Here is a 23435-nt window from a genome sequence, read left to right on the forward strand (position 1 = left end):
TCGGGTCTCACGGGCTAGTACTCAGTCTCTGAGGGCCAGTACTTGGTCTCTGAGGGCCATGAGTTGTTTGCACCGAATGCATATATGCCACCTGCTCACGAGGCAGATAATTGTACATGCTGCATTCACTGCAAAAAACTGGGTAGCCCCCACTTTGCTACTGGACTTCTGCGGGACAATATATACAATATTATACTATATAATATTTACTATTGCAGGATTTTGTTTGTTCTTTGTTTGCATGTGTTTTTTTTTTTTCTTTGTGAGGCATTATTGGCCTAAGTTTAGAGAATGTTTATTAGGTGTATCTGGCTCTCACACTCCCTCTCAAAACTCCCCCGTTTGCTAGCTCCTGTCCTGTTCGCTAACTGCTGTGGTTGCTTAGGAGTGGGCTTTTTAAACCCCTGTTTTCACTGAGTTAGCCCCGCCCCCTCATCAAGGGATTCTAAAGGAGTTAGGGATGAAGTCCAAGGGCCAGATCCTCAGCTGGTGGAAACTAGTGTAGCTTTACTGAAGTCACTGCAGCCAGGCTCGTTTACACCAGCCAAGGATCTGGTCCAAGGCTTCACTCAGTCAAATATCCTTTCCACCCTTTCTCCCACCCCCAGCCATGATTTTTTTTTTTTAAACTTGTTCATGGCTAGAAAAAGGATCTTGACATTTTTAATAAATATCACCCACTTGAAAACTTTTAAAATGTGGTTTTAAAAGGTTTTATCTATCGATATGTTTTAATATTGTATACTGAATCTGCAGCAGAAATATAAACCTTTATTCTGGATGGCAAAATGCAGTAGTATTAACAAGTGACACATAATTTGATGCCCATTTAGAAAAGGCAAATATTACACTTCCCCTAAAATTATGGTTAGCAAATTTAACATCATGATAGCAGCTATATGCATTTTTATGTAGTTTAAAGGTTCTTTTGTGCAGAGAATTTTTGTTAAAGTCTGAACTTCTGCTGGGGAAGGGACTGTAAAGGGAACCCTATAATGAGACAAAAGTATAAAGTAGAATATTCCATTTGTATAAACCTACTACTTACTATCTTGCTGGGCTGCTCTACAAGGACCATTGAAAACGCAAATATGAATTTAGCTCATACAAAAACAGAGTTACTTTCTGCCCAGAATGGTGGTGGTGGGGCCTGGGTTGATCTAATACTGAAAATCCACAAGCTTAAAAACCAATTTTAATATTTCCCCTGAGCATCACACTCTGTTCTTTAATACAATCACTGCTGTATACAACTAGGTAGGGCAAGAGTTCTATATTAGAATTATTTCTATAAAGCTCTTACATATTCCACAGGCTTGAAGGATTTGAGTGTAACTGTTGGACAGCCACAGGAAGTGAGGTCAGTGTAGAGGCCTTCTTCCAGCACACAATGGTTATCAGCAATTTCCCCTTGGTAAAACAGGAGCCAACTGAAAGAATAAACATAACAAAGAAGTTTAACTGAGGCAGTCAGTTATTAACAAGTTCTCTCAAGATCAAATATTTTCTAGGGGAATGAGAAATAAAACAAGGTTTGTTTTTTAAAGTTGTACTATAAAAAAAAAGTGAAACCAAAGACTGATTCAATTTTCTGCTTCTGCTGCTCTTCCACATGGTATACAAATCTCAACCTGGACTTTAATGGGGGTTAATGGAATGCAGCTAGATTTACTCTATTGAATCCCTGAAATTTTAAACAAGTCATAAAGGCAGATTCAAATCACAGCAATTGTGTGATTTTCCTATAGGAAAGCAAAAAGCATTATGTCCCCTTCCATCAGAAAGAAGAGAGTTATCAAAGCAGGTTGCAAGAGAGTAGGCATAGGACGATATGGAGCGTGATGGTAATGCACTGGATATATTTGACTATTTGAAATTTAATGTAGGTTAAAAAGTGCTCTCTAACCACTTAAAATGGTGGTGGGTAAAAGAACACACTTACCATCCCCGAAGAACCTTAAAAGAACATGGTATGAATGATGTAAAATCAGAAACTTCTGCTGTGAAATCTACACATGCTCCTTGGAAATGTGTGTTACTGAAAGCTTTGAGCTACAAGAACAACAACAATAAAAATATGATGACTAGAAAGAAAATGTACTCATCATCACTATAAGTAGAGTAAGTTGCAGGCACAGGGAAATATCAATGCAATTTAAAGAAGTACTAATGCAAATCTAATGGACTCCCAAGAGAAGAAATGTCTTAAATTTCTATAGCACCTTTCCTCTTGAAAGGTCCCAAAGCGTTTTATAAACTATGGGCAGATTCTGCAGTCCTTAACTGAGGCAGATCTCCTACTGATATCAATGGCAGTGGTAGCAAGTATATATTCATTTTATGGTAACAGGAGTGTTTCCAGAGAAAGCACAAATGATAGGACTGAAAAATCTGGCCTTATACATACAGCACGACTCAGATGCAGCCATATTTTGGGTACAGGTCAGCAACCAATTGGAGCACAACAAGAAGGGGAAAGGAAATACCGGTGAAAAGATACCAAGGCAGAACATTAAAAAAAAAGTGCCCTGGAATCTTCTGTGATCACACTGAACAGAGATGACATCTTATTTAAAAAGCCTGCTTGAGAATTTCTGGTAGGACTTGCTGTGTCAGGAGTGTCTGAAGTCCAACCCAACAAGCTTGCACACACAGATATCCTTAGCAAAGAGCTTTAGAACCATTTAGAACTACATCCTGCCCAGGAAGTGTGTATCAATCTCTCCATCAAAAGGGACTGCTGCATTAAAAGAAGTTAAAAACAAAATCTACAGCAGAAAACAGTCCATGGTCTACAGTTTGGGGAAGAAGCTAAGAATTCTGTGCCCCTCAGGTACTATTTGTTCCTGGATAATGGGTCACTTTAGGTGGCCACTGATGTGCTGAAATCTATTGAGCAAGAGCAATACAACTAAAAATTAAGGAAAAAGGATGAAGATATCTGGTTTGCATTTCTACCATTGTTTTTGACAAGAGGGTTCACATGTCATTTAGTCATGTACTTTATTACCCTTAATCCACTGCAGGATTGCTCCCCATAATGTATTTTCTAATGCTATGCCTAACCTCCTGGTAAACGCAATGGTTTCTGCGATTAGAACCTTGACCCTGTGATACACAGAGCGCCACTTACAAGGTTCTGAGCACTCAAGTACTACTGCAATCAGTGGGAGCTGAAGGCACCTTGTAGGATCAGGCAGTATACATTTCCAGCTACTACTGTAGGCCTCAGTAATATGAGGCTGAAGAGAGAATTTTTTAATTATCCAATCCAATAATCCATTAGAAAAGTACTATTCGGAATGTCTTATTGCTACTGAATGGATTGAATACATACAAACAGGCAAACTGTGGATTATTTGTTGTGCAGTGCCATTGAGAATTGGACATTTACCATATGAATTAGTTGAATTTACCATGGTATTTCCCGTTTTAAGATTAGGGAATCTTTGGTAAACACTGACCACTGGTTTTTAATGGGACCCATCATACACATGTGAAATCTGACTGCTACTCTAAAAACTTCTTTTGTTTCCAGAGTGCTGGTTTCATTTCATAATACACTTAAATCACATACTCCAGAAGGACTCTCAGTCTTCAGATATATCTAAGTTGCTTTAGGAATCCCTTAATTAAGACAGGGTGTAATGGATGGTACATACTATCAGGTGATGTGACCAACTTTTATCAGGTGTTATGAAAATTGCCTGGTACTTCAAAGACTTAGGAAAGTTCCTTATTTCTTATTTTATAACTGACTTCTTGTGCCACAAAACCACTTGTTTAGTTTCCTCTATAAGAGAGAATTTCAGTCCAGTACATGGGCTCTAAGCAGGGGCTTCTATACCACTTCACCCTCCAAGAGATACGTGGAGCAGAGAGCCCTGCATGGCCATTCTGTACTGAGGTGAATTTCACACTAAAATTTGAGACAGCATTCTGTAACATAGAAGAAAAATGTTGTTGCCAGTGCTCCTCCCCAAAGCGGCCCCTCTCCCTGCCAAAGAAAAGAAATCCAATCTACAGAGACTGAGAAAAAGCCAAAACCACATATTAGAAAATGGTTTTATGGAAAAAGAGTCTTTTAAAAAAAAAGAAAAGAAAAAAGAAACTAATATATTTCCTGTTACAAAGAACAAGAAGGGCTTAATCTTGCCCTTATGTGACACACAACTGTGAATTGAAAAAGACAAGCCAGCTACATGGGCTGGATACACTGCTGCTGATTCTCCTGCATTTGGAACTGCATTTCTGAGCAGAACATTGATATTTAGGCTACACTTACATTGTGCTTTTCACCCATAGATCTCAAAACACTTAACAGAGGAAGGTAAGTATCATTTTCTCCATTTTTACCAATGCAGAAAACTGAAGCACAAAGATGAAGCGATTTGCCCATGGTCAAACAGCAGCTCAGTGACAGAGTCAGGAACAGAACTCAGGTCTCCAGGTTCCTAGTTTCGTGCCTGATACTTCCCCCTTACAGCCCATGTCCCAGGCTACGTGACAGCTTTAGAAAGACTGTGACAGGGAAGGTTATACAATGTACATTTTAAATAATAAACTGAGAAAAATGTTCTTTTCTCAAAATGAATAAAAAGAAAAAAGTTGAAAGGACAGATGTGATGGTTCTGACTTCAGAATAATTAGAGAAGAAACCAATCCATTAGTTATACCACTGTGTTTGCACAGTCTGACCACAAATGCAGCTAGTTATAACTTAAAATATATTAAATCTGACATGACAGATTCAAAAGACTCCTTTAGCGCCATGAAGCTCTATTTCCTAAAAACTCAAAAGGCAGTAAGTGGAAAGATACACAGTGCAAAGTTACCATAAATAATTATAGGGGTCTTCTAAAGTATTTGAGCAAGCCAACTGCCACAGGCAGATTAATGAAAGGAGCTTAGTTATTCCTTGGGAGAGTGAAGGAAAAAATATTGTTTTATTTTTAATGAATACAGCTATTGTATTTTAAACTTGGATACTTTAGTCTTACTTGGAACATGCATGTAGTTTATGAAGCAGCCTGGCAAAGTAGAAAGACCAAGACCACTTATTGCAAGAGTTCAGAATATAACACTTAAGGTCAGATGAAAGCAACAGCAAGTGACAAGGTTTCTTTCTTATGGAAAGAGAGTAGTATTTCCTTATTTTAGTGTCTATGCCTATAATACATAGGAAAAAATGTAGAGAGCTACATTCCTACACTGAGAATTCAGACTTGTACAATTCAGCATCCAGCTGTGTTAAGGATTCTCTAACTCTGGTGAGCCATCCTTCGTAACTGTTGCAAACATAGAATTTGTAATATTATCTTTCAACTAGAAGAGGAAAGGACGGATTTATTTTCTCAAACACTGTCTTTTACTTACTCTGACTCAGGAAGTGATCTTAACAAATTTCCCACAACTCCTTAGTCACAATAAAGTATGTTGGTGGCCAAAGGTAACTATGACAATTTGAACACAGCAGTGACATGCTCTCCTATTTCTTAAGCTTCATCACAGAGGTCCTGTAACAACCCAACATTGTGATCACATGAACCCTTCTAGCACCTTTTCTCTGTGGCAAAAGTGACATCACAGCAGCATGACATGGCATGCATATTTGTACATAGCAAGTGATTATTTTTTTTAAAGAATTTTCTGATGTACCGGTGGATGGGATGGGATGGAACGTAGAGGTAAAAGGAAAGGAAAGGAAAGGCATCGAATTGCAAGTTGAATCAATTGCAAATAGTCTCATTGCTGCTGATGGGTGAGACTCTTCCAAGATTTGGAGAAACATGCACATGTTTGTATGCTTATATTAACCATTTGACTCTTTTGGGTCTGCAAAACTGGTCTAAGACATTCACAGGAACAGCATTTGACATATTCTGAAGAAGAATGGAGTTAAGGAAGGAGATAAAAAGTTATTAAAACTATCTGGAATCTCTGAAACAAGTTTGGTTTGGTACCAGTTTCATTTTTCAATCAGTTATTTTATCTGAAATGGTTTACCAAGCCTTCTGTGTGAAAGTGTTTGGGATTCTTTGGCTTTGGCTGCAAACACCCAAATGAATATGTCTGGCGGGAAATCAGTGTTTAAGACTAAAGTAATACACCATTTATGTCGTTAGACAGCAAACATTTCCTGCAAGCCTGAGTAAATCATAAACATTTTAGAACCTGAACATACTTGGAGTAAAGAAAAGGGTGTGGTCAGGCTGTCTTAAGTAATGTAATGTGTACATTTTCCATGTGTTGGTGTGTATAACACAAAAGTATGAGCAATAAGGATACTGAAAATCCTATCTAGATGATAAAATAGTTAAGATATCTTAAACTAGATTTTCGGGCTATTAAAACATGTATCTTTATATGGGATTTTCTAAAGTTTTCTTTATTAAAAGTGACACAGAGAGAGAGAGAGAGAACTCTACCGTTCATATCCCACTGCACTCCTCTTCCCAAAGGTACAACGTTAACAACTAATATTTCTTTGTGGACAAAGAATGCCTAATGAAGGGAGGAGAGAAGTCAAACTAAATATAAGGAAACTGAGATATGCTCTGTTAGAGGAGAACCCTTAGCAGATAAGGATTCTGGATGAGCATGTGCATGTGAAGAGGTTTCTAAATTTAGAAATATTACATACAAGAATGTTATTATGGATTTAACATAATCTTATAAAAATTCTGATAAAAAACAGAAACCCAAACTAAGCCACTCTGAAAACAAAAACATGCTACAGTGAAATCCTCTTATAATGAAGCCGTATTGTCATAGAATTTCACTAAAATTATGTTTAACTTTATATTAGGATTTGCTATAAAGGGCTCTCCTTTATATTATTAAATCACTAGTGTGTGCTCAGTCAGACTTAGTGTGTGTGGGGGGGGGGGAAGGGTAGGGAAGCTGAGAACGAGCTGGGAACTACAGCTACAGCAAAGGTCATGTACTTTTGAAAGTAATTAGCAAAACTGCCCTCATCACGCCATCACACAGGAAGTGTAGATACAAACTGCAGAATTGCCAAAATAGAATATATTTTTTAAAACAGCACTGTAGGAAAACAAATGGCAGGTAGCTAATTGTGTGTGGGTTTGTAAATAGTTTTCTGCAGTTCAAGTTTCACAATTCTGCACTTCAGATATTAAGAAGTTACAGTAACAAAGTGGGACGGATTAATTACAATGCAAAGACAATATCCCAAGTAGAGAAAGGTAAATGAGTGTGACTGTGAATTTCCTTACAGGCAGAGAGAGACTGAAAGAAAAAACATGAAAAGAAATGGTGATACAGAGCCAAAGTGACCCCAAGCCTATTGAGCGGATGGCACTATGGGGACACAACAAAAATGGGTGTGAACAGGAACACCACAATGAATGAGATTGTTGGCTAACTTAGCCTCTATGTGTCTACTGGTTTCCTCAAGTAAGAGGTGGCTTTGTCACTGTACAGTAGATAGTGAAGTTCTTATCTGAGACAGCTGGGGAGAAATTCAACATAAAGCATGTGTGCTTAATAATATGCAATTTACTCCTAGAAATGGCATTATAGGATGTGAACTTACCAAATGTGGAGGCTCATTCTTTCCAAGTGGTTCCTGCATATTAATATAATATGAACATTACAATTATTTTTTAACAGGCAGTCAAATCCCTTAAAGAACCTTTTAAACTTTTTTAGGAATTCTGGGGCTGAAATTCATTAATAGGTATTATACTCCTGGCACATTTCCCTCCCCACGTCTCTATGAAATTAGGAGGATATTGGCTCATGGTTGGCTCTCTGTTAGCTTAGGCCTTGTCCACACATTAAACTTCCACCAATATAATTAACTGCTTAGAAACCCATTTACAGAGTCAGAGCAACCCCTTTGTGTAGGCACTCAAACTGGTTTAAAAGTGTTTGGTTTATACCAATTCCTTATTGAGAGAGAATCTGAGAGACTGGGAGGCAGAACCTTCTCTCTCTCACCATCACTACCCTGCAATGCATCTGTCATTTCCATTCAAGAAAGGTTAAACAAGTTCAATTTCCTTTCTAGCTTTCCGAGTTGTGGATGCAGTGTCATTTATTATATTGGTGGTTGGGTTTGTTTATTTTACAGTAGGGCTTTAGGAGTCCTGGAATTAATCTATCTGGGCAAGTTGCCTTTTTATTTTTCTGGATTGAAATAGAAAAGAAAGGAAGAAAACAATAAGCTATAGCTCAGTTTTAGCAGACAGTAATACAGGAAAGTTAAAGGATTAAAATACATGACAAGTTATCAATAAGGCAATAGGCATGTTTTGTGGTAAATTAGGTATTTAGGGCCAGAATGTTCCATTTGTGGACATAATATGCTAAGGGGACTGGAAACTGATGTTCTCCTTGTAGAGTTTTTCTAGCATTTTCTTGTTGGGGGTTGGGTTGATACAGAGTTTGCACTGCAGAATAAACGGGAGATTCAGTCCCCATAATTAGCAGTTTCCTTGAATTCTGTAATGATCTTTTCTTCTAACCTTTCATCAATTGAATAGACAAGTTAGCTTCATTACCTACCCTGCACAATAAAATCATTGTATCACCAGAGTTCTGAATTCTTGTTGCTTTTTTAATTTTCTTTTTGATGAATTACGGTAACTCACCAACTTAATGGGACGAATTGACATGATGGTTTCACTGGATCCTCCCCAGTCTAAAAAGCATTTATATTTTCCTTTTTCCAGTATATATTGTTCTCCACAGAAATATTTCTGCCGATATGCAACCCACCTGAGGAGTGACACACAAGAAATGAACTGTGATACACAATCCTATTTTTCAATATGGCACTACAAAAAGTTATCAGTAAGTTAACCTTAAATAGAAAACTTTCCAGAAGGTTTTTAAATGCTTTACCTGTCCACCTGATATGAAATTAAACAGATTGTAAAACATGTCTTGTGGTAACAGGCAACGTGAATCACAAACCCGGCACACTCCTGATTTTCTACTTTTTATTTGTCTACACAAATATTCTTGAGAAATCTTTGCAGCATTAGATCTCTCTCTCCCCCTTCTCAGATAATTTCTCAGCATGAAATAAGAGATTGCTTGGAAGCCAAGAGGCTAGATATTCAACTGTCAAATATCTGAGTCACTCTCTGCTCCCTCAACCTTTACCTTCCCACCTAGCTCCCAGACAGGGCTCCCTTCCAACTCTTCAAGTCAGATTATTCTAAGGAAAGAATGGAAGCAAGTGAGGAAGTCTTGGCAGGAAGAGATAAAGGGACTCTTGCAATGATTGGTAATTCATTTGTATTTCTTCCCCTTGCATTTGATTACAAAATCCAAGGCAAGCCAAAAATGTTTATAGCTGTAGCTCATGAAAGCTCATGCTCAAATAAATTTGTTAGTCTCTAAGGTGCCACAAGTACTCCTTTTCTTTTTGCAAATACAGACTAACACAGCTGCTACTCTGAAACAACAAAGAGTGAGAGCATGGACACATTACTGACATGTTCACTTTTACAGAGTCTGTGTAATTCTTTATGCTGTGTGGGTTCCCCCCCGCAAGAAACTTACTTCAGTGCTTTATATTTAAAAAAGCTGAAAGCTACTGGCACAACCCAGCAAATTAGTAACCTAAAAAGGAACCAGATAAAACACTTCAAACTGAACTAAATGAGCTTCAAGCTGCCATGAGATGGCTGGAACTATACAAATGGCTGATGAACCTCGGAGGAAGCATCCTCTCCTGAAGAAAGAGTAATTACAACATAGGACTCAAGGAAGGAGAGGAAATAAAGGGGGAGATGGGAGGAGTCTTCTCCTATGACAGGAGGGGAAGCATAGTGAACAAAAATTAACTTATGAAAAACAGATAAGAATCATTTCCAAAAAATTTGTAAACAAACAGGATACAAACCATGGGCCCAATCTACTCTGTTCTATTCACGTCTTTATATAGGACTCATCACCACAGTATCTAAGTGTCATCCATAGCAGTGCATTAAGCAGCTTAGCTAACATCTGTGACACATGGTTTTGTTCCTCATTCCCTTTCTCCAGAGGAAACTGAGTGGTTGTTTTCGAAATTCAATTTACTATAATATAGGTACATTGTCCTATGAATTTCTCTTACCAAAAGAAAAGTCAAAGGAACGCACATTGCATTTGGAGTGGAAGGTGGTGAGTCTTTTGATGCTTCTTAGCAATCTATCAGACTTGCTTGGTAAGATTTGTGGTGGTTCTTAGCAATTCTCCAACACATACTGATACAAATTAGGCACAATGAAGTAACAGTAGTAAGGGCTGCAGAATCAGGCCCTACATCTGTGAAATGCAGTCATGTGATAGTGTTACTATCACTATCAACTGACAAGGACTGAGAGAACTTTAACAATATTTGGAATCCAACATTATAGTCTATTTAACAGTCCACATAGGTGGCTGTTGAATGGTGGGACACATCCTTTTTTCCTAAATACATTACCTCTGCAGCTAATCCTGCTCTAGATCCTGCTGCAGTTCTACAATGAGATCCATGCACACAGACCCCTGAACCCATGCTGAGCACCACTAAAGTCAATGGGCTCCATGCAGATACAAGGGTGTGCCTATCTGGATCCCACTGCAGGACTGACACTCTAGCTGGCTTGGGAAGAGAGAGAGACCAGCAGCAAAAACTGAACCTAAGTAAACTATCGGGCTTGTCCATATTCTTATTTGAGTATTGATGTAGTAATAGGGAGCGTTCGAAGTGGTGCGGTTCCAAGAGATCCCTGAAGGTCAGGACCCACAAGCCAAAAAAGCAAACAAAAAACAAGTAAAACCCTCTGCAAAGAATGCAGAGCAGAAGAGCAAGATACATAGGAGAGACACTGACATTTTCTATCTGAGAAAACACAAAGATTGTTCCCGCAGCCCCCAAATGTTTATCTTTCTTCTTCAATCATTTGAAATACATCATGACAAATTAGACATCTGAAAACACTGTGCACTAGCAAATCATTTAATCATTGCATTCAAAGAACATCTCATACACGTTTGCAGTAGACTTACACTCCACTTTTCACATGAATTGATCTCATCTCCTGGCCAAACCCAGCCTGCTCCAAATCAGGAATATCTTGATTGACCATGACCTTACCATCTTCTTCATCTGAATCAAAAAGCATGACTGATGACTCGATGAAATCCTAAAAGGCAATGCTGAAAGTTAGGATAAATATCTTAACAATTTAGCAGCAGCTTATTACATACAACCTAGCAAAGGATTCCATGGGACTGTTCACAATGCGAGCATAACTATGTGCAAGCAGAGGCCCCACATTTAGGGGCATTCATGTTCCACTATGTTGTTTTAATGCTAGTATGGATGAGGCAAGGTGAATCTATAACCGCATTAGAGGGAAGAATTGTAGCCTAGGAATAACATTTTCAAAAGCACTTGAGTGAATACAAGGCATTCAGCTAAGGGCTTGTCTACACTACAGTTGCACAGCTATGGCACAGCAACTGTGCCGTGGTAGTGCCATACTGTAGACACTTGCTACATTGATAAGAAGGGGTTTTTCTGTCACTGCAGTAAATCCACCCCCTCAAGAGGCAATAACTAGGACAATGGTAGTGGTGCCTATACTGGGGCCTAAGTCTCTCAGGGGTGTACATTTCTCAAAGCCCTGAGCAATGTAGCTAGGTCAACCTAAGTTTTAGATGTAGACCAGGGCCTTAGGCATGCCAAGTGAGGCCCCCTTTCAAAAGGGATTTAGGTGCTAAGGAACTCAAGGATCTTCCCCATGCTTGCACAGAAAGGAAGAGTCAGATACCTCTCTAGCACCACCCTTCCTTTGAATGGAGGAGTCTTTGGGTTCTACGTTGCATGCATGGAGCAGAGGAGGGACTGGGATGCAACTCTATCCTTCCAGCAGGAACACAAGTGATCAACTCTGATGTAACAGTAATCTGGGGAAAAGATTTGGCTATGGGAACCTTGGTGAAGACTCCTCCCCTTTCATTCCTCCCGCAATTTTTTTTTTAATAGGGCTGGATGATATGGCCCTATATTTTAAAAACTAATATATTCCCTTTGCCATGTTATTAACACAGCTTTAGATTATTCAATCAAACTCAGTTTTAAAAGTCCTATTTATTTTTAACTAGTTAGCCAGTTCACTATTTTGTAATCCACTCTTTGCTTGGACAGTGAAAAATTACCAGCTGGTTTCACTTTTTTGTTTGTTTAAATTCTAACAGACTCAACGAAGTCCCAACTCCCTACTTCAACCTAGTCCCTCAGAAATGGTCCCTTCCTTCCTTCCTGAGAACTCCTTAAATTCAACTCTGCTGAAGTTTCTCCTCCCTGCATTAAGCTATGTAGAGATGCTTACCTTGTCACAAAGGCTAATATATAAGCCTAGGAAAAATCTAATTCTCTTTGGGGCAACTTCAAAGATTACTGTAAATACGGTAGCATCAATCTAAAGATCTGTCCACATGTGTAATACACCTACAGCATTCCACATATATTTTGAATCTTTATATGTGCAACAAGAGAATTGCTAGGTAAATCTCCATTTCACAACAAGAAACAGAACAGTTTACATCAGTAATATTGTATATCAGAATATAGTAACAGTTACACTTTTTCCCTATAAATATCATATCTTTTCAAGTGTCCAAATATGTGCTAAATAGATATCTGAAGTGGGTACAGACTACAATACTTCATGCCTAAATCTAAAACAAAAAATTCCTAGAACTTCAGCGGTGAATATCAAACATTTTTCCTCTGGTGTTTTTCTGAGACCTTTTTTCAGAAAGCTGCGGAAAAATATACTGAAATGCAGGTTCTATCAATCCCAGCAAAGCTAGCAGACCCTTCTTTGCAGGAGATGTCATTGCTCTAAAAAAAGTCCTATTTTCACATTATCTGTACAATAAGCACTACACTTGTTATGTGATAGACCTGCCAAGTTGTGCCACCATTGTAACGAATGTTGCTGGCTCATGGGATAGTGCATTGCAATATGTAATCTTACAGTGGCTGCTCTTCAATTCTCAGAAGGAAACAGTCTTTTACAGCTGCTTACAAAGTTTCTTTTTAAATTAAATAGAAGCATACTTGAAGAAAGGAAGTGAAAGATGTTCTAATCCCATGTCCTTCTAATCCATGAAGTATCCAAGATTTCTTTCAATATCAGACTGTGGCTCAGTTTTCACTGGTACTTCATCATCATCCCTACTAACAACATCTTAGTTACAGGAATTTTCTCACTATGATAATTTTCACGGCCAAAATCTTCTGGCACAAAATCACTGAGGCAGAGTGTAATACCGTGGTAAGGCTTGCAACAGCCACTGTGTTGAGAAGCTATTTTATGTTAATAAAGAACTACTACACATAAGTAAATCACACTTTCGTATTTATTCTAGAGGCTAAACAGCTGAAACAGGAACCTGCACCCTATGTAGTTTTGCACCATTGCCGAGAAAATCAGCAACTACAAACAAAAGCAAGACAGAGCAATGCAGCACATGTTCAGAAGCACCATACTTTCCAAAAAATACGAAGTGGTTGAGGCAGCACACAAAAGACATTCAGATACTACAGTGATGGGGTCAAACAAGGACAAAGATGCATCGTCTCACTCTTAAAAAGTGACATTTCTTGTATGGAGGGGTTTGGAAAATTCTGTAACAGGGCAAGGAATTTTGTAATATTATACATTCTTTTCTTGAAGAAGGACCTCCTAGAACCTATATCATTCTCCACAAAACACTGTAATTTTCATTGTACAGACTGGAGTGCCGAAAAAAAAGAAAAAAGGAGATTTTTCTGCAAGCATGTGGTTGGGTGGGGGGAGGGATGGGAAACAACCAAACATGAGGTGACCTCACAAAAATGAATGAAAAAATAATCTCTCTTTTGATCTATGAATCCATGTTTAACTCCAATTAAATGGAAAAAAGAGTGAAGCAAGAAACAGATTAGCAAATCAGGAGTGGTACTTACAGCCTGTAGGAACCGAAAAGACAACAGGGCACTGCTAATTCCCCCATATGAGTGCACATCTTCATAATCTCCCTCCTCCAGCAGGTACTGACGGCCTTTATATCGTTCCTTTTCATAGGCAACCCATCTAAAGTAACCACAAGGAAAGAAAACAATTAGAGGAAAAAGTACAACAGCATCATACCAAGAATAAAAGGAGAAAAGAACATCATAAATTCCTAAGATAAATATCACAACCTCAGTTGAGGAACAAAGCAATGCTTGTTATTTCAGATTACAACACAGACCAACCAAGCATTCTTTGTGGATCAATACTCCATTTTATTATGTCATCTCCAACAATAGTTTACTTGTGTAATGCACCAACACTCCTGAAAAATGTTTCTATCATAGTCTGATAGTGCATTTCAACACATTTTCGTAAATGTAATGGCTAGAACCTTAAGGGTCATGCAGAGAGTTATCAGTTGAAGCAGGGAATGCTGACACAGTGTGAAATCCTGGCCATGTTGTAGTCAATGGCAAAACTCCCATTGACTTCTATGGAGTCAGTGTCCTCTACTCTAACCAAGAGATACTACTAAATCCAATAAAATAGAACATGCATAAAAATAATGCATATGTAAAATACTTTTGATTTGCAAAGCAGGGAATTGTACCATTTTAAAATATTCTGAATAGATAAGACTGGATTAAAAATAAATTTCTGCATCAATTTTGAGTGTCCTCAATGAATTTTACTTTGAAAAAGTGCACAATAGCACAAGAAGCTTTATAAGGCTTCCAAAAGTTGTGCTATAAAGTGATGTGGAATTAAAAGTTCCCATTCAAATTAGACTAATCAAACTTACAAGATATTTTAAAAATAAGAATGTACACTCAAGTACTGTCAGTTAAGCTTTAATATTCAAGACAGAGTTTACAATATGCACATTATAGCAACACCAGCTCATACGACAATGGCAAAGGCTCTGAGTATTTCTTTCATTAAAACTTTCCTGCCAGGATTTACAACTGCTGTACAAATTTTGTCAGGGCTGCAGTTTGGCAGACAAAAATGGATTTCTTTTTGATAACATTTGGTTTAGATTAGTTCAGCTGTTCAAATTATTGTAAAAATAAATAAATAAATAAATAACCCCATACACTAGACAGAAGGATAACTTTTAAAATATCAAGTTTTCCAGAGAACTGGTCCATAATGTCTTTGAGTAGTGTCTTTAGGTATTGACATTTAAGTTTTCTATGAATGTAGTGATTGTCAAACCCTCCAAACAACATGACATAATAACTGCATAAGTGCATACCATCCCAGTCATTTTACTGGGAGTTAACTAGGAAACCTTGACAATTGTAATGTCATTGCTAGCTATTTCACTGCTGATCTCTCTAGCAGAAACCTTCATTTTATAGGCTTTTCATGCACTGTTAGATAAAGTGGCAGATCTTGGTGGGGTTGAAGGAACAGTGAGTTGGTTAGTTGTTATACAGAGCTGTGGGATATGCACCAAAGGCCTGATTCTCTCAGGGCTGTTCTACACTAAAGAATTAGGTTGGCATAACTACATTACACAGGGCTGTGAAAAATGTCATGCCCTGTGCTATGTAATTAAGCCAACCTGAGCCCCGATACAGACACTGTCAACTTAGCTACCATCTGTTGGAGAAATGAATTTATTACAGTGATGGGAAAACCCCTTCTTCACTGTACTAAGTATCTACACTCCAACACCGCAGCTGTGCCACAGTAGTGTTTCTAGTGTAGACATATCCTCAGTCTCTAGATGTTAGATAACCATTTATATAACCCTGGAAAGTGAGGCTAAAATGCTACCAAATCGGAATGGTAGCTTTTTACACCCACTTTGCACAACTGTAAATGACTACATAATAGGCAGAACAATGCAGAATCAATCCCAGGTACATCTTCACTAGGAAAAGAAAGGTGTGTTGTAAACTCATTTTAGCAAAGGCATGATAACTGACACATGGTAAAATCCTAGTGAAGATGATGCCCTTTCAGCTTTTACATGAGTTAGTAGATCAAATGGATGAGTATGGAATCTAAGGTTTACTTCAACCTGTTAATTCATGTGAAAACTACAAACTGCCTTGTCTGCACTAGGATTTTACTTTGTGTCAGTTACCACGTATTACCTAACACAAGTTAAACACATACCCTTTTTCCTAGTGAAGACAAGACTTAAGATTAAAAAAAAAAAAGGTCAATCCATTCCTTCCCCTGCCCACAAAAGATATTGTCTATACTATATTTAACTCACCTTAACTGATTACCAATTACCTTGTTATTTAACGCATTTTCATATGTTAGTATAGACACTCCACAAATGTTTGTTCCAAGACTGTGATGGGGCAGAGCAGCCTCGCACTGGCACCACAGGAGTTAACCCTTCCTTCCTAGCAGAGGAAGTCCCGCCCCAGAAGCTCTGCTGGGCATTCTCCAACTGGAGAACAGGTATAAAAGCCTGCAGAGCTGCTCAGTCTGAGCGGACTGCCATAAGGGAGGGAGGCACACTGCCAGCTCCTGAGGAGGGACAGCTGGAGCACCAGGATCCGGAGGCCAGCCAAGCCGGGATGCACCCTGATACCCAGACGGAGGACGTCACAGGAGGGGAACAGATCGGAGGATCCCCCGAAGCAGAGAACCTGGCGTTTATGGTAGGAAGTGACCCAGGGAAGCTTTAGAGGCAAACAGCATTAGAGCCACACAGACACTCGGCGTGTTGCGGGCAGATCCCCCCCGAGCTGGTGGCAAGGGGAGCTTGCCACTACCAGGGCCCTGGGTCAGGACCCGGTGGAGAGGGCAGGCCCGGGTCCCCCTACCACTCACCTGCATCATGGGAATCCTATGGACTCTGGCTGCTAGGCCGCACTACCCCACTTGCAAGGGGGATTGTATAGACTCTGGCCATTAGACGACACTGCTCCAAAGCGCGGAGAGATTTATATGAATTCTGGCCACTGGGCCAAACTGCCCCAACATATGCGGTGAGTTACCTGGACTCCAGCCAATAGGCTGCACTACCTCGCCGTCCAAGGGTGATTGCGTGGAAGGAGGCCACTAGGCCGCAACCGGAGACCGCAACAGAGAGATGGGCATGGGAACCGGGAAGGGGCGAGGTTCCAACACCCCATCCCACTCCTGCCACAAAGGGGCATAAATGTTTGTGGTTTATCCTAGGGCTATTTTTGGAAACCTTGATTGTAATTAGATTACTTATAGAGAGAGTAATTTGTCATTTATCTATTTACAGAGAACACTAAATACAAAAATGAAATATACTCACACTCCACCAATGACACGTATTGATCCAATTCCCTGGAAATCCTCATCACTTCTAAAGAGTGCTGGGACAGTATCAATGTTTCCAGAAAGCTCTTTGGCCCATCCTCCAAAATGTTTTCTCTCATATATTAATATCTGGAGAATGTGGTTTGAAACAATGTATTTAGTACTTTAACTTTTAGTAATCTTAAATTTGACACATATAGTGCAGCATTGCCCAGGAATGCAATTTTTTTCTCAGCAGCCACCGTGGTGGAAATTCTGTGCAGTGCCTTCTGAGCCCTCCCGATTGCAGGTTGCTCTAGGGTCTGGAGAAGCCCTGGTATGATTTTGACAGCCTTAGCAGGCTGTCTAATGGCTTGTCTACACAGGAAAATTTACCAGTATAGTTATACCAATGTAATTATATCACTATAACTGCCTGTGTGGACACCTATACCTGAACAAGAGTGGCCACATGCGGAGTTATACCAGTATAACTAAAACAGTACAGTTACTCTGATACAATTTTCCATGTGAGAAGCCCTAAGTAAAGGCAGCTTCCCCAGGCCACTTAGAATCTCTGCAGTGCTGCTAGCCCCAGCACGCCCCTCCCAGGCTGCCTATACTGAGGCTTGCAAGAGTGTTCGAAGAGAGCAATCTTACGACTATGTTCCTCAAATCCTGTGCTGCGGGAATTCTCTCAAAGCTGGATCTGGGGCTCTTAGAGCTCCTTTATGCTGCTCCAGCCCTTTTCATTCAGTGTAAAGAAGCAAGCGGGGGTGAGAATCTCACCCCATATGTTTAAAATCCATGAAATACTCTAGATTCATAGAGTTTCATTAGAGCTGAGTGATAATGAGACACCATAAGCCTGATCCAGCATAAAATATCCAAGGCCTTCCCAGCCAAGCAATCTGTGGCTGATAGACATGAATAGAGGAACAGGACAGCCTCTATTGGATGTACAGTTAAAAAAACAAACCAAACAAACAAAACAACCCTATCAGAATTTGTTGGATTTGAAGAGCTGCCTCAGTGCAGGAAAATTCTATGGGTTCCTTACCTCTTGCATTGCACAGTTCCTCATTCTGGATTCACCTGTTCACCCTTCACCAGCGTCACATGCACTGTGTGCTGGAGTAACTCCCTTTTACGGGTATGGCTCTGGCATGCAAATGGCCAGGCCACAGACCTTTTTTTTAATAAGTTAACTGGGGCCATATATGTTTCTGAGAGGAACTGCAAGGGGTAGAGCAAAAGCAAAGAAAAACGTTTCTGGCCTCCCTTCCCACCCTCCAACTGGACTCCAATCACACACACACACCAATGTGCTCCAGAAGATGGGCCCTCCCTATCATGATTTGACTCTTGCAGTGGGGGTGGGAAGAGGTGGAGAGGAGAGAGTGTATTTCCTTTCTCTTATTTTTCCAATGTGGTGAAGTAGACATTTGATTTACAGAGGTCCTTTATTCACTGATGCCTGTGGATGTGTCAACCAGGAGAAACTCACTTCAGACTATACTTCCTTTAAAATTCTTCTACAGATAACTGACATTCAGTTTTCTTGGAAAAAAAATCCTGCCACAGCTTTTATGTCTCACAAAGCACATGTAACTCCTGGGCTGTGTAGCATCACAGAATTTTTTTAGGAAGCGGGCAGATGCAGAATGCCTAATCTAATATTCCACAGACAATAGAGAAGAGGTATATCCCTCACTAAGAAAAGGTAATAGTCTTAAATCAGGGTCTCTCTGTGACAGAATCTTTTACTGGCAGCATGCTCGGTACTTACCTTAACATTCATAGGCATTTGTACCTTTAGTCCACCCTAAGATATAAAATACATAAATAAATAATTACATAAAATCTGAAATTTATTTCCATATGTGTACATTTTATAACCCTAGAGAAGTATGCAGTTCTTGCAGCTATACTAGATAATTCTAGTCTGTGTTGAATCTAATTGACATTTAAATACATTGATAATTCACAAAACCAAGGAACACGTATAAAAATGATCTACGAAATTAGAATGTTTAAAAATAATAATAAAAATAGTAATAAATAAAAAATAAAACCAAATAAAATAAAATAAAACCAATAAAAATAAATGAATAAAAAAACCAAAATACTTTATACATGTTTGTCTTTACTTGCACTACAGATCCAAGTATTTACTACTTATGTCATTCACTTATACTACTGATCAGATTAAAAAATATTAAAGTAACTTTTAAAACTGTACCACATATTTTACAAGTTTTCTTAAAGCAGTAGGGATCATATACCAAAAAGTTATTTATATCAAAACTTATTTCACCAGAACACAGGCTGAAGGGTAAATTCCCAGGAATGAGAACAATGTAAGCCATCTGTGAAGGGAGACACAACATGGCACAATGTTCCAGCTCTGGAAACAGTAGTCAAGGATTGTTGTAATCCGTCAACATATTTGGAGAACAGGGGAGAGATTTTCAAAGGCACAATTGGAAGGCAGGTGGACAACTCACACTGACTTTCAGTGGGAGCTGGGCATGTAACTGTCCCTTGTAGTTTTGAAAATCTCCCTTTGGAATCTTTATGTACACATTAAAGCTATGTGCCATTGTATCTGTATCCATCCCTTTCCCTGTTTATATCCACAAGCTGTCCACCAAAGGAGTATTAGGCTGCCTGTGTATCAAGATTGCTATGCAATGCATAGTCACAGGAGGACTACCAAGCAGTTTACATCTGTTCTTTCTTCTTCTGACCTGGCACCTGCAGCAGATTCTAGCTGTACCAGTATGCAAAGGTTTTCTGAAGAACCTTTTATAACCAGTTGTTGTTGGTTCCAACAAAAACTGCACAACTCTAAAGGCACAACTTTTGGTCTTATTTAAAGAGGCACTTAATCCTCATCCTCTTGACACAAGTTCTTTTACTAAGGTGTCCTACGGCATTTATCAGGTGTTCCTCTCTGACTTGAGCATTCCCAAAGCTCTGGAAGTTTGCATTGAAAAGAAAATAGGAAGAATATTATACCTCTATAGAAATTTGCTGTCACAATCTGCACTGTCAATGTGTTGCAACATCACAGTTCATCACCACCACATCCAAACTGCAGATGGACCAAAAACACAGAACTGGATCCGAATTTTGTATCTATAATAGACCACACCTACAGTCTACATCCAAAAACTCCTAAACATGGGGAATATGAAATCCCAAATTTAACTTTCCCAAATCTTGGACTGCTCTGATTTGACCCACTTGAAAAAGAGGTATGAGCTGCAAACACGCACCTATCTCTTCTCCCAGTGCCAAGTAATACAGCCTTCCCAGACTTATTTTGGAGCTCTAAATGTGCAGATGTGGGAGCATAGCAACTTTTCAGATGACTGGCAAACGCACTGTAATACATCACTGCATGACATGTACGTTACAAATGCAAAAATCTCTAAAAAACTGTAAAGAGAATATTCAACTCAAAGTTATCTTTAGACTGAATCATTAAATGGGGTGCATCATTCAGAGAATCACAACGTCCTCACCATTTTTAGGGGACGCAGAGATTTCACATCTGCTGCAGAAATTTCAGATAGTGAGTTGCCTTCTTCCAAAACTATCATCTCTCCCTTGTAATTAAGGTCTGAATAGGCAAGCCATCTGAAGCAATAAGAGAAAAAATGACTTATTTAAAACAATTAAATATGTTAAGAGTGTACATTCTTTTCTTGATTGTATCCATCAGGGCTAGACAATATGCACCAGATACATAAAGTATCTTAACTACAAAATATATTTAAACATTAGGATTTTGAATGTGTTGCAACAATCTTAGAAAATTAATTTAAGATTCCTTCAATGTCTAATCCAGAAGAAATAAGACAAGAAAACATCTGTCACTTATCATAAAAGGCCATCTTGTTACACTGTGAATAAGCAAAACCTAAAGATTACTACTGATGACTACAAATATCTGGAGACCAACACCGGCATCAAAATTGATCATGAACTGATGATTCAAAATAAGATCGAAATCTTTGCATTGACTCCACTGGGCTTTGCATCAGACTTATTAGAATATGTTCATTCACTACATTTATTCAAAACTAGGAGCTCCTATTTTGATATTAAGATCCTTGAAGCATGGCTCCCTCCTTCAGACTGTCATGTCAAAAGGAAGCGTGTGTGTAAGGGTGAGATGGGGAAAGACTAGGTGGGTTATAGTGGGTAGGATATGAGACTAGTGGACAGTGATGAAGAATGGAGGTGGTGGCTTATATGCACGTGGAGTATCAAGTGCTTAAAACTTGCTATCTAGAAAACTGTAAGCAATCAAAAATTACTGTAGATAAGACACTTTTCTCCTTTCCTCATAGCTTTAAAACTCATTTTCTAATTTTTTTTCCAAACTTCACAAAAAAATTCTGCTGGGGATCAGAAGTTGCATGTGAAGCTTCAAGGAAGCTGGATTCATAATGGGAAGCTAGCTTCAACCCTAACCATTGAGTGACTCCTATCACTCCATAATGATCCTGGAAAAGAGGAAAACATCTCACTCTAGAACAAAAGGACCTGGAAGTTCTATGCACCGACCTGACAAACTTATTTCCTTTGCTAAACACACAAAGTGCTGGACTGGTGAGGGAGTCTGGATTTGGATCATATTGCATAGCCCTTCTGACTAACCACACAGAAAGTAAGGGTACAGTTGCCACTTCAGGAGTGCTTAAGTGAGGCAGTATTTGTTTTCTGGAATTCACACAGTGTTATGCTTTTAACAGTGTGGTTGGGTAAAAGGACACTACCGGTCTCCAGTGAACAAGAAGTTGACTCTAGCTGAGCTTCCTCCTCTACTTATACAGGTGGTCAAGGAAAGGTCTACAAGGGGAATAGAGGGAGAATGCCATTGAGAGAGAGTCAAGCTGCACACCAAGGAATCGTAGAACTGGGCTGAAATTTAAACTAGGGAGTCTATGTTAACTTATTTTTATAAATACCATGCCTTTAGAAAAATCCTTTTTGACTGCAAGTGTTTTTTCCTGATATGTCATTCCACCAGCTTGCAAACTACTAGTAAAGAACTCCAATACTCACACTCCTGACTTGACAATTATGTAAAAGGTGCTTTCAACATCCAGTTCTTCTAAATTGGCAACTGCACTCTGTATGCAGACAGGAAACCCCTCTGTGCCAGCTTGTGGGCAAAACTCTATTTCTGGAATGCTGCAATCCTGCAGAAACAAATTAGACTGTAAAGGTTATTTACATTTGGAAAGTTTGCCAGTACTGCTAGAAATATAGGTCCTTCCTTTTAAAGCTATGTTTATTTCCATTTTTTTCTTAACACAGTAACTTTGGGTTCTACAGAACAACACAACTTTTTAAAAATTAAGGCTGGAATTTTCAGAGTCCTAAAAGAGTTCCACTGACTTTCCATGGGAGTTTAGCACCTAACTCTCTCGTGGGCTTCTTTGAAAATCTCAGCCTAAATATGCTTTTATTAAATTGTATTTACCAACAGAAGAAGCTATGTATACAGTATTTCTGACTTCTCAGTTTAACAACTTTATGATGAAAACATTGAAGTCAACTGGTTGTGATATTACACTATTTTCTTTTTGCTACATTTGGATTCAGTGGTGCTTTCTAATTTTCTATAATAAGTATTCATTTAAGAATAGCACACAAATACATGGCTCCTTTTCAGTATCATATAAATTAGGTAATTATGACTGTGTGTAGAGTTACATTAAATATGTCTAAAATAAAATACAACATTAACTACACAGTTTACAATTGGGCATGCTTATTGATGAGCAGTATAATGCTTAGTGTATAATAATTTAAATCAAAGGAAAAAAGATTCCAGATTTAATATTACATGCAAACCCAGATCCCAATTCAGGAAAGAATTGAAGCACATGGTTAAGTCCATCTTTATTTCAGGAGGGGCACGTATTCAACTTCAACCATGAGTAACTCTTGGATTTCACTGGAATTGAAGGGTGTACTTACACCTCCTGAATAAGGATGTTTTCCTGGAACGAGGCCCCAATTATAATTGCTTTAGAAATTTATTTAGGATTGCCTGTTATTAAGTTTTGCAATGCATATGGCTTACCCCCTCAAATTGTGTAAATTCAATTTTATGTCACTTTAAATAAAAGGGAAGCATTCCAAAGAAAG

General features: G+C 38.8%; 1 protein-coding gene across 2 annotated transcripts in view; it reads right to left on the bottom strand.

Moving 5' to 3' along the window:
- Positions 1-23435, bottom strand: part of CRYBG3 (crystallin beta-gamma domain containing 3) — a 124895-nt gene that overhangs the window by 28236 nt on the left and 73224 nt on the right. Inside the window, exons 8-17 of one of the 2 annotated variants that reach the window (XM_077820452.1) lie at positions 22344-22480; positions 20795-20909; positions 19054-19089; positions 17281-17414; positions 13973-14099; positions 11020-11156; positions 8622-8748; positions 7562-7594; positions 1943-2052; positions 1304-1430 (exon numbers count right to left, since the gene is read on the bottom strand). In XM_077820452.1, coding sequence (XP_077676578.1) covers positions 1304-1430; positions 1943-2052; positions 7562-7594; positions 8622-8748; positions 11020-11156; positions 13973-14099; positions 17281-17414; positions 19054-19089; positions 20795-20909; positions 22344-22480 — 1083 coding nt within the window. The remainder of the gene's footprint in view (positions 1-1303; positions 1431-1942; positions 2053-7561; positions 7595-8621; positions 8749-11019; positions 11157-13972; positions 14100-17280; positions 17415-19053; positions 19090-20794; positions 20910-22343; positions 22481-23435) is intronic. The other variant, XR_013346505.1, reaches the window with a different exon arrangement.

The sequence above is a fragment of the Eretmochelys imbricata genome, chromosome 1 (assembly GCF_965152235.1).
Source record: "Eretmochelys imbricata isolate rEreImb1 chromosome 1, rEreImb1.hap1, whole genome shotgun sequence".
NCBI lineage: Eukaryota > Metazoa > Chordata > Testudines > Cheloniidae > Eretmochelys > Eretmochelys imbricata.